At 32.1% G+C, this 12,776-nt stretch overlaps 1 protein-coding gene across 2 annotated transcripts in view; it reads right to left on the reverse strand.

The window, feature by feature from the left end:
* LOC124535457 overlaps nt 1-12,776 on the reverse strand; it is a 31,504-nt gene continuing 18,728 nt past the window's right edge. The window contains exons 2-6 of one of the 2 annotated variants that reach the window (XM_047111682.1): nt 8,597-8,745; nt 6,927-7,037; nt 5,777-5,956; nt 5,326-5,488; nt 1-327 (exon numbers count right to left, since the gene is read on the reverse strand). In XM_047111682.1, coding sequence (XP_046967638.1) covers nt 220-327; nt 5,326-5,488; nt 5,777-5,956; nt 6,927-7,037; nt 8,597-8,664 — 630 coding nt within the window. In that variant the 5' untranslated portion in view covers nt 8,665-8,745 and the 3' untranslated portion in view covers nt 1-219. Of the gene's footprint in view, nt 328-5,325; nt 5,489-5,776; nt 5,976-6,926; nt 7,042-8,596; nt 8,746-12,776 lie in introns of both variants that reach the window. The other variant, XM_047111681.1, reaches the window with a different exon arrangement.

Raw genomic sequence — 12,776 nt, forward strand, 5'->3', positions numbered from 1 at the left:
AATAAATTAAAAATAAAGACTATTTTTGTACAAACAACAATCACACATAAGTGTATTAAAAATATTATAATTTAACCAATTGAGTAAGATAACAATGACTAGATTTTCCTAATTTAATATTATATTGATGGCTTATTTATACTTATCGAAGTTAATTCTTTCTACACCTTCGGGTTTATTTATTTTCACAAATCCTTAAGAGTCCATGGAGTTGTTACATCAAGTGGGAGGATCCGGCGGCTGGATTTTCTCCTTGCTGAGAGGACTTCCCTCTGGACCACCATCACCGCTATTTCCGCTGTTGATCGCCACTGAGGTTAGTGGTACCTGTGGGTGAAAATAGTGCACAGTCGGGTAAAGGTTCGTCACTTTAAGATCTATATTAGTCTGCTCATAATGAGCGATAATCTATCTTACCGATCATGAATGTTAAATGCCTCGTAGTGATTCGATGCTTAGATTTAAAAGGTACTAAGAGCTTAAGACTTGATAAAGGAATAAATTTGAAAACTGACGAAGGTTTTCTTAGTCTGACTGTACTTTAGGGATGATTATTTTATATATAATGCAAATGAGGACCTCGCTCAAATAACATTTTACTCTTTAAAAAACGTTTATCATCTTTTATATATTTTGATAATTCTTTTATATTGAGGCTGACGGTTTGCTATAGTTAGTTTTAGAAGATTCGCGCAAGCAAAGCCGCAGGCTCAGCTAGTTTTAAACCAGACTATAAAATATCCTTACCCTATGTTCCTAGTTTTCCATAAGACTTTAAAGTATCTTTATCCTTTGTTTTCACAAAGTCACTAAAATGCCGTTAGAGATATATAACAGTTAGAAAGTTACTTGTTTTAAAGACTACATTATATTAAAGTACCCGTCCTGCGTTCATTCATTACGTGACTCGCATTCGGAATGAATTACCTAAGACAATGGTTATCTCGCATAGAAAATCCAATGCGCTTCCCCCGTCATATCATTCACAACGTAAGTAAGATTATCAGTGGTTTATTCAAGTTATGTTTTGTATGATAATTCCCTAATGAATTTAATTATGAAATTTTATGGGGCGTTTCTATGATATATTTTTGTTTTGGATAAGGAATATTAGTGATTGTTATTAATATTCATGATATGATCGTAATTAAGATATTATATTCATTTTATATATTAGGCTGGATTCAACCTTCATAATGAAATACTGTTTGAATATTACTACTATTTATATAAATAAAAAAAATACTATTGATTAAGAATTGTATTCAATGTATTGTAGGGTTATAATAATTACTTGATGTTAGTTTTGCTAAATATACAGGGCTATTGGTAACTCGACGTACATCCATTAGAAGGTGATAGAGGTGACTATTTGCAATAATTTTAACCCCCATATGCCTAGCCAAAAAGTGAACCATTTTTGAGTTATCACGTTTTTTAGAATTTTTCAAAATTCGTCAAAAATGCAACTTCAAAATATTATTTAAAAAAAAGTATCAATTAAAATCTATTTTTTTTCTTTTGTTTTATACAAGCGATTAAACACTGGATAATTGTAAATATTTAAACAATAATTATCGGTCCAAATTTAAAAATGCCAGACAGAAAACGAATTTATTTCAATATTTTTTTGATTTTTTTTCCATAAAAATGCCTTAAAAACTAAAAAAAATCATTATGAAACTTGGCCTGCAGATTATTTTAAAAACATAACCATTTCCTTAGCTTGTTATAGAGAGTTTCTCGGATTCATTTATTAATACTTTATTTAGGCTATATTACAAAATGTATTTTTTATAACTTTGTTATTGAACTGTTTCTGTGTCTAAATTTTATTTTAAATTTGTATTAAGTATGTCAGTTTATTAAGTAAGTAAGGCTTTTTTCATTGGGTTTTATTTTTAGTTAAATTTGTGAGAATTTTAAAGAGCGACCTTTAGTACGAATTCGTTTATGTTCGAATACGAATGTCCGCCAGCGTCCTTTCTGGTGATTTTATTTCGATTGATTTTAAATAATTTCCTTCTTTTTATACATTTTTGAAAAGCTAGGAAAACGATTATGTTTTTAAAATAATCTGCAGGCCAAGTTTCATAATGATTTTTTTTTGTTTTTAAGGCATTTTTTAAAAAAATCATTAATATATTGAAATAAATTCGTTTTCCGTCTGGCATTTTTAAATTTGGACCGATAATTACTGTTTAAATACTGACAAATATTCAGTGCTTAATCGTTTTTATAAAACAAAAGAAAAACGTAGATTTTAATTGATACTTTTTTTTAAATACATTTTTGAAGTTGCATTTTTGACGAATTTTGAAAAAATCTAAAAAACATGATAACTCAAAATTGGTTCACTTTTGGATTACGCATATGGGGGTTAAAATTATTGCAAATAGGCACCTCTTTCACCTTCTAACGGATATACTTCGAGTTACCAATAACCCTGTATATATTATGAAATAGGCCGAAAAGTAAATAAGTCTGATGGTGATCACCGCCACAGACAATAGGATATTAATCATTGCTTACATCGCCAATGCACCACCAATCATGGGAATAAAGATGTTAGCCTCCTTGTGCCTAACATCAGTAATTACACTGTATTATTCACCCTTCAAATCGGAATATAACAATACTGGGTATTGCAGTTTGGTGGAATATCTAATGGAGTGGATGGTACCTACATGGACTAACACAAATAATTTCGCTTCATTCAAATCAAATGTCAAGCAATAATCAGGCAGTCTCTTATAAGTTTTGTATATAATCACTGTTTTGACGTTTATGTATAACTATTAGTAAAAAGAAAGACAATGGAGCTTTGAGAAAACAAATGTTGCTGTCAAGATTTTCAACGGTTTGAAGTAAAGAATAATTTTAAAACATTAGTCAGACCGCTCGTTCATTTAATTGCTGTAATAATTTTGAAAAAGCATATTTTTTTAAGTATGTGTCACTCGTTCGCCTGAAGTTGACCCTTTGTTCATTTTTTTAAATAATTAGTTATGAATAGATATTGCGTTACAATAAATATCAAGCAATTTATCTTCTGGTACAAATTACTACAAGCTGGCGATTTTTTTTCAAGTCTTCTTTGAAATATAACACAAGCAAATCGCCATACGTTGTACATTAAAACCTATTTAATGAGTTCACTATATTTTTCAGTTGGAGAACAAAAGATACCTACCTCATTTGGTTATATATATTATCGAAAGCTGCTGACCCTAATTTTTAACAAACAAAAATGTCCACTCTTATTATTTGAAAGATTTTAGACGTAATGTTATCGAGTTATCGTGTTATATTATTATGCTTTAAATATAATCATGTACCGTAACTCGTTAGTCCAGAATTGAGTTTCTAAGGCTTTATATTCCGATGGGGTCAAACTCTGGATTAGGTCAATATAACATTAACTTTTACCCTCCTGTACTTCAAAAATGAGATCAAGCCGTTGGACCAGCACTTGAACCTTCTTCAATCGGAACAAATTGTCTATATAGCATAGCAGCAAGAGCCTGTAAATTTCCCATTGCTGGGTTAAGGCCTCCTCTGCCTTTGAGGAGAAGATTTGGAACATATTCCACCGCGCTGTTCCAATGCGGTTTGGTAGAATACCGTTTATATGCCATACCGTTTCAACCAGAGGACTAGAATAGTTGTGTGATAGAGTGCATAGGTTTGCTAAGATAAAGGTATATGTAATATCTCCTATGCAGTTGGTTAGTTGAGATTCCGTTGATATTGGTCGCCGTGACTGAAATCGTTTAAGAGGACATCAATGTTCAACATTATCGACATGTATGGGAAAATTAATCAAAGTCCCGTTGGGCGTTCGAGCGTGATTAATAGATAAATGTCCAAACAAATATCGTTTCACATTATTAATAATATTACATATTCATGGCGTCAGCCAATTTTCGTCCCAATAATTATGGGACGATAGCTGCAAATAGCGAATCAATGCAAATTGGTTACGGTCTTATTTTTGAAGAGCTATTGTCATAGATGTGCAAAAAACATAAAGAGGATTCTTGATTGCAATTTACAAAATTGTTGCGATTCTCACAAATAACAAATACTTGATATAAGAAAGCGGAAAAGAAATACTGGCAGTTTGGAGAGCAATACTACAGCTATATAGAAAAAAAATGAAATGATCCTTGGAACATAAAATGTCATGTTCCTTGTGACTGTGGGTACTTTGGCTAAATACTCAAACCGGAACACATTAATACTAAGTATTGCTATTTGATGGTGGAATATATAATGAGTGGGTGGTACCTACTCAGACGGGCTTGCACAAAGTCCTACCTCCAAGTAAAAAACCAAACAAAACTTTGTTTGTTTCTGTACCCACTTAACAATGTTTATACAGTATGACCATGATTAATTGTCATGAATATTTATAACAAAGACAATATAAAAGACTTATTTGTTAGATACGTTGCAAATTTAGGTCAAAACATTGAAAAATATACGTCATAAACAACTCCCCACGTCGTTAAACTCGACAGTTCCACTACAAATTGTAAGAACAAAAGTTATAGCGAGCAACATTTCAACGCATGTTTATGGAAGCGAATACAACCACACCTCGTAACTTTAACGCGCAAGTTAAATTAATAATCCCAGTTATTCAAGAATGAAGTTTTGAAGGGTATTTTTGATGAGATTTTTTCTGCACTGCTAAGATTTTATGCAACTAGTGGAAGTAATTTTGTAAACTCTAACTCTAATTACTTTATTCAAAGCAAAAGCATTACACTTTCTTATTAATGGTCAAATTAAGCACTACCATCGGTTTGGAAAAAGGAACACCCTGACCTGAGAATAACCGGCGAAAGAAACTCAGCAAGTAAAGTTGTTGTAAAGCTGTAAATTATTTAAATTTGAACTATGTAGTAAATTAGTAGTTGTGTTTATTTAAAACAATGGATTGGAGTATTTTAAAAATGGTAATTAAGTCAACGACAGCCTGTAAATTTCTCACTGCTGAGCTAAAACCTCATCTCCCTCTGAGGAGAAGGTTTGGAACATATATTACAACGCTGTTCCAATGCGGGTTGATGGAATACACATGTGGTAGAATTTCTATGAAATTAGTCATACAGGTTTCCTCACGACGTTTTTCTTAACCCCCGAGCATGAGATGAATTACAAACACAAATTAAGCATTTGAATATTCAGTGGTGCTTGCCTGAGTTTGAAACCGCAATCATCGGTTAAGATGCACGCGCTCTAACCACTGTTATTATTATTAAAATATTGAAATTGATTGGACTTTGAGTAAAACGATAAACATGCTCTTGTATTTACCATCGATACTGCCGTGCAAATGTTAGCGTCAGACTGCCGGGGCGGTGAAAACGCAGCATCAAAACGTAGATCCAATTGGAACAAAAATACGGCAGCTGCTAGCGTTGTTATTGACACAGCTAACTGCGCTGCCGCTACGCCGATACAAGTTCTGCTACTGCATCTGTTTGACAAATTAGAAGACATGTTTATATTAAAGTATAAAATTATACTGGTAAAAGCCCCCTTAATATTGAAACAGAAAATGTACCCGTAATAGTACTTTGTAATTTATGTTACGACACCAATAAAATTTATACTACGCTAATAAAATTGGCAGCGACAAAAATTGCCTATAGTGAGCATTTATAAAGTTTGTAATTTCTTTAATTTTGTAAATTAGGCATGGCAACTATTTTTACTAAAAATCGAGTTACCGTGTTATAAATCGTTGGTGACGATTTATTCTTACCCAAAATTCATCAGTGACCTGATGCAGAAGGCAAGCATTGCTATATGAGCAACGATGGCAATCGTCCATAATAACGTCAGAGGGATAGCAGCACAAGGTGAAGGTCCTAAGGCTCTCCAGGGAGTTCCCCAATTTCTCGTAGTTCTCGATTTAGCAGACACCCAACCACCAAATCCGCGGCTGTAGTACACAGACGTTGCTGTAAACATCTTTAAAATATAAGCATTAAATGTGAAATTAATAATGGCATTAAAAAAAAAGAAGCATTTTCCCAAATTTCAAGAGTTTTGGAACTGACTAATTATTTGGATCTTCTTCACAAAATAATCTAAACTAATATTATAAATGTGAAAGTAAGTCTGTCGGTCTGTCGCCCTTACATTGACAAACTACTAATGATTTTGCAATTAAGCAAAATAGAACTCCAACAAGGACATTGGCTACTTTTTGTGGCACTAGATTACGATAAATTAAGCTATTCAATTTGATAGCAGTGGCACTATTATCATTAATGGGTCATCCTCATTTTTAAACGATGTAATTGTATATCGTTCTGGTATGAAGAATAATGGCCAGTACAATTACAGGTGTGGATGTCACAACATAATTTATCATGTTGGCAGTGCAATGTCAGTTCGAGGAACAGCTTATCAGTTAAAGCCTTTTATACTTGATATTACAACAAACTTAACAAGGTCAACCAAATATTTTGGTTTCCAATGTCAGACCAGCACTAGTGAGCTTTTAAATAAATTTTGGACAACATCACATACATTACTCTAATCCCAATGTAAGTAGCTAAATCACTTGTGTTATGGAAAATACCAGTAACACCCAGACCTAAGATAACATAGTAAACTAATAAACTTTTTGTACACCGACACGGCCGGGAATCGAACTCGGGATCTCAGAGTGGCGTACCGATGAAAACCGGTATTCTCACTACTCGACCAAGAAGGTCGGCTTTTATTTACCAAATTTGTTTTTATAATAATTCATCTCATATATTTAATGAGTATGATGGAATACTGTCACATGGGAATTCAACAATTCAAATTGGAGATATGTTGAATAAATTTACATGGACATGTTATGCTGCATCTCTAAAGCGGCTGAATATTTATAAGATATTAATAGTGAATATAATTACCAGCTGCAAGAACAGTGACGGCACCAGCTGGTACGCCAAGTCCTAGTTCCGGTTTCTGTCGCTCTTCCAACCAGCCAACTGCTCCAACAACAAGGCCACCGATACCGCAAACTATCTGGACAGTGTTTTTTTCATTTCTTAGATATCTTAGAAATTGAAATTACTCAATGGGTAATATTCATATAAATAAATATATAATATTCATATAATATATATAATAAAAATTGTGAATATTATCTGCCAACAACTTAATTTTTTATTGAAAAAGTCCCACCATCAACTTATCATTAATAGGGCTATTACTACTACTATTAGAGTCCTTGGGCATATTAGGATAATTTGGACCTATGACTTTGACAGAACACTATTTCCTTAGAATAGATAAAATACATAAACAAGGTTATATATAAATTTATTTTTAGTGACAATCACATATTTATATTATACTTATTTATTGGATCTGAGGGGTTTGTCTGTCGTTTGCCTCTGTCGATTGCCGTTCCTAAGCACTTGCCCACAGTGCCCAATGAGAAAGAGGCTTTTGATCACTAATCACTCAAAATTAACAATATATATGGGTAACATTCAAAGTGAAGGTCACTAACACTAACATAACATATAAACCAAACTAAACTGTATAAAATAAAAAAATCAAATTGTAATAAGTAAAGTATACAGTTAGTATACAGTATAGATATTCAAGAATATATAGAGAAAGACAAAATAAACATTCACGTGGAAGAGATTACTCGTACAGCGAGGGGCAGTCAAGCGTCCTGAGAAATGGTACTCGGCTAGACCCGAATATACGAACATTTATAGATTGATACTAGGAATGTAAATTTATCTTTACTTTTTAACATATTTTGAGCAACATAAATAAATATTCACTTATATTCCTGTATCAACATACACGATGGCTGAATAAGATAACATTAAAATAACTACTTCAAAAAGTCGGAGTAATTTCACATTAAAAGAACATATATTTTCTTTTCGTAGATCAACTTTAAAAGCAATTAGGTTTAAAGTTCCATTTGAAGTTATTTTATAGAGCTCTTAGTAAAGGAAAATTTATATAGCTAATGAGTTTCCGGATGGACGGGACCTGATCCGTACGAAGCAAAAGTTTAGAGAATCTTTCAAAATCAGAAGTATTATGGATGGCGAAGATAACTTACGAAAAGAATAAAAGACGATTTTATATTATACAGAGGAACACCTTGTAGAGACTAAAGTGGCTATGACAAATTTTCTCAATGTAAGTGAAATATAATTTGAGAATGTCAACACTTATGGACTACTTGGGAACTTTTACGTATATAATTTAGGTCAAACTGTGTTTAAATAAAACAAGCTTCAGTTCCTTTAATAATGGTTAGAGCAGTATTCTTTCTTAATTAAAGATACACGAATTAATTTGCAGCAAAAACTTGTTTAACATTTTTAATTTAACAAGACAAGAAGTTGATTATATTTGTAATTGAAATGTTAAAGAAATTAAGACCTTAATGTAAAGAAAAAGGATTTGAAACTACAAAGACAGACGAGAAACTACAAATAACAAACAATTCAGATCTCTCTTGTAATTTTTCTCAAAGCAAGATAATCTTAGTTAGTCGTGGCATCTCTTATATTAATATTATATGTAAGGGAATGTAAATAATTACCTGTAAGACTCGAACTCGTAACGCAATAGCGAAGGGATATATCCGCATACCAGTTGGCAGATGACCATCTTGGTCGTCGCCCTTTGAGGCGCCACTGACGGCGCTGCACACTGACTGCTTTCGCGACCACATCGCTTTCGTATTTATTACTAAACAAATTAAAATATAGTTAGTTCATGTTATATATTGCTACCAAATCAAATAATATACTAGAAATATAAATGAACCTATAATAGACCCCTGTGGAACACCTATTTTTAGCACAAATCTCAAAGACGTTTTTTTCATAGCATTCTGTCGAACACGAGCACGTGCTTTGCTTTGTAAGGATTTTGGATGAAAAGGGTTTGCAGGTATTTTAGTCTGGGAGATTATCAGTTATTTTTTAATATTACGTTCTCCAAATATATTTATAAGACGTATTATGGCTTAGCAGATGTTTATAAATGAAACAACAGTAAGTAATGATATTGCTTTTCTTTTATTTCATTTTGTTGATATGTTTTTATCTTTACACAAAGCCCCTTTCAGAAGGTTAACATAACAATGTTAAAAAATCGATCTTTATCGTTATCAATGAACATTGATAGCATATTAAGCTCCCTTTTGACGTGAGATAAAATAATCTCGAGATAAAACATTATTTGTAACGGGATTCAGCTATAAACAAATCAAACTAGTATAATGACATGTAATTTTTTTTACACGAGTTTCACTTGTAATAGTTTTGAACACGTGCCTTGATATGCATGGAAAAGGCTATTTGATAATGCGAAAAATAAAGTGTCAATTATTATGATCAGGATATATTATGAGCTTAAAAATAGTTATTTATTAACGAAAGATGAAAATAATACTTCATTTATTAAAAAATCCATAAATAAAAATGTATTTTTTAAAACGTTTGTCACGTGACGTTCCTGATTGGCCGGGATTATGATAACGTCACTTGCTTGTTGACCTTGCTTGCCTTCTATTTGTACCACAGATTAAAATACAGGCAAATGACCGACCCCATTGCAGCGCCATATAGTTGGTAGTATACAAGTAGCGTCTTCGCGTGCTATTTAAATATGGAAATTTTAATTTAATATGTTTAGGCAAAAATTGAAATAAAATAAAAAAAAACAACTTTTACTCTTTTTACCTATACTAAATAATATAAAATGGATTTTAAAAAACAGACAATTAATAAGCTATTGTTAATGCTTGTGACAAGGCTGAATTATATAATACTTAGTTATGTCATTACGGAATAACGTGAAACAAAATAAATCTTGGGTTCTAAATAAAATCTTGCACGTGACCGGAATCGGACAAAGGGACCTCAGTCTTGGTTAACTTTAAATCTAAAAGCGTTAGTGCTACATTTGTGCAGGTTAAATCTTTAAAGACGCGATTCTTTGTTATGCATTATTTTGAGCTGAAACCTTATTTCTATACATTGTTCGATATATATACTTTTTTAAATATAACATACTATAATCTTTCTTTTTATTTGAATAAAGGCAAAAGCATTATTCCATACAGCCTTTTTTTATCGCTGGAAAAACGCATTACGCGCTTCCCCCACGCGATGGAAAGGGGGAGGGGGTTGTTTGGGTCTCCCCGGAGCCCTGGACGCCGAGTGCACCCAAGAACACCGGGTTTACCCACTAAAAAACCAGCGGTACCCTCTCCGTCTTTCGGCGGACGCCACGGGATCGCTTACGCATACTACCGTGACGATTCCATACAGCCAGCACATCCAACATAAACATAAAATAACTTATCCGCATAAATTAAAACCCAATCTCATTTACATAATCTATCGTATAATATACATAATAATATGTTATACGCTTTACTAAAATCACATTCGAATTTCAATGAACAGATAATCATTTTCCAATAACAAAGGACTCTTTCCATTAGGACCAATTAAAACCGACATCCATATAACGATCGCGATGTAAATTCATTAATTATCTTCACTTAATTATTGACGGATTTATATCTAATTATTTTCATTAAACAGAACGTTACGTTAGCAGTGAAAATGATTATGAATACGTAATATCGATAACAGCTAGTGAATTTGTGAATGTGATTTTGTTATTTCAATTGTTTTTTTTTTTAATTTAAATATGGAATCAAAACATTCTATTATTGATTTCTGAACACGTGAAAAATGATATAAATATTATATTTAAATATGAGCTCGTTGCGGTCATACAGTCTTCAGCGCGCGGCCATTTTTATCTTTCATTTTCCCGCGCTTTCGTGATACGTGTCACTCAAGGTGACAGATGCATAACTATACATATAATATATATTTGTATAAAATATAAATCTATTATTTATTATTATGACATTATAGATCAATTCAGTTGTGATAAAGATTACTGTATGTCATACGTCATAATATTATTTAATATGTTGGTCATATATCTCGGTTTAAATGAATTAATCAAAGTTCACTATACATATACAATTATTTATTATATACAAATGAAAACAATATATAGGTACGTAATAGAAGATGATAAGTTACAGATATTAAAAAATGAAAAGTTACTACAAATTTAAACTTTAGAAATAAATTGATTTATTTATTCATATGATACACATATTTGTCAATACAATATACGTCTATTAGCACCTGCCGTCTATATACAGTCTTTTAGGAAGAGTTCAGTGTTATAAACACGTGCAGAAGATTTATACATACATATGTAAAGACTAGCTGCGATACAACTTCATCCCTTTGAATTACATCTTTCTATCGCAATGGTTCCATCCGGATCGCTTCCGGGTCCATTATTAACCATTTTGAGACTTGCACAAAAATGCACAAAAAAAATCACTTAACTACTTAGGAAGTTCATTTACGTATTTACAGAAGATTTATGTACATATATAAACATATGGTATATTTCGTTTAAATCATTAGTTTTATATAAAAACTATTATATCATTGTATACGAACCATAGAAATATTTTTTCAAATCAAGGTCGTAGATGAAATTAATGTGATTAACACACGAGCTCCGGAACTTTATTAACATCGATAATATCAAAAACGTTTCAATTGATACATTTTACGATTATTAAAATAACAACCATAATATATTAGAGGCGTTAAATTATGTTTGGACGTAATTGGCTTACAACGATCCCGCTATTTGGCTGGTATACCAAATATTTGGTACACATATTAATTAAGTCATAAGTAACGGTTTGTAAACGTCGTATTTAGGCTCCCAAGGGATGACTTTGAGCTTATTTCGCTGGTGTATGTGACCGGATATACATTTAACATAAATTCATATGCAACCTGCATTGTGATGTATCCTCACGGTGAATGCCTTTTATATATTATAGATGAACAAACAAATCGCCATCGATTATTTTAGTTAGTTTAATTGTTAAATAGTCTTTATTTTTCCCGTATGTTCATTTTGATTAATTAGGCTGTTTCAGTGTATAAGTCTATTCCAATGAAATTAAGAAAAAATGTAAACCTTATCTTGTGATGTCATATCATTTCACCCGTACGAAGCCGGGGACGGTCGCTAGTGTACAAATGACCGAAATAACGTATTTCTCCTCCCCGGCTTCGTACGGGTGAAATGATATGACATCACCGTGGATACTTCTAAAATTATCATTGTTACTTTACTAAATTGTCCATGTATTTATTATATATAACCTACCTCTACCTCTACTATCTACCTCTCGAATTACTCTATCTTTAAAGCCGCATCAAAATCCGTTGCTTAGTTTCAAAGATTTAAGCATACATAGGGATATAGGGACTGAGAAAGCGACTTTGTTTTATACTATGTAGTGATTACTTACAATTCTTGATTAACATATATTTTTATAATATAACACTATTTCCACGTTTATTTTATAGACAACTTTAACATTTTCTTCGACGTTCCTAAAACAATTTTTTCGCAAATCCATATGAAAATCATAGATTAATCAAACTCTCGGCCAATAGTGCAGCATTTAACGCTGTTTATCTATATTTTTTTTCTACTATAGTCGGAAAATAATATAGCAAATTCTGATTACATGGGTGGAACACTGCTCACGTTTAATATTCATAGGCGAACACGAGAAGAATTATACACACTAAACACATAAAAGTACAGTGGTGCTTGCTCGGGTTCATATTATCTCGAATTGATTC

This window comes from Vanessa cardui, chromosome 14 (assembly GCF_905220365.1).
Source record: "Vanessa cardui chromosome 14, ilVanCard2.1, whole genome shotgun sequence".
Classification (NCBI taxonomy): Eukaryota; Metazoa; Arthropoda; class Insecta; order Lepidoptera; family Nymphalidae; genus Vanessa; species Vanessa cardui.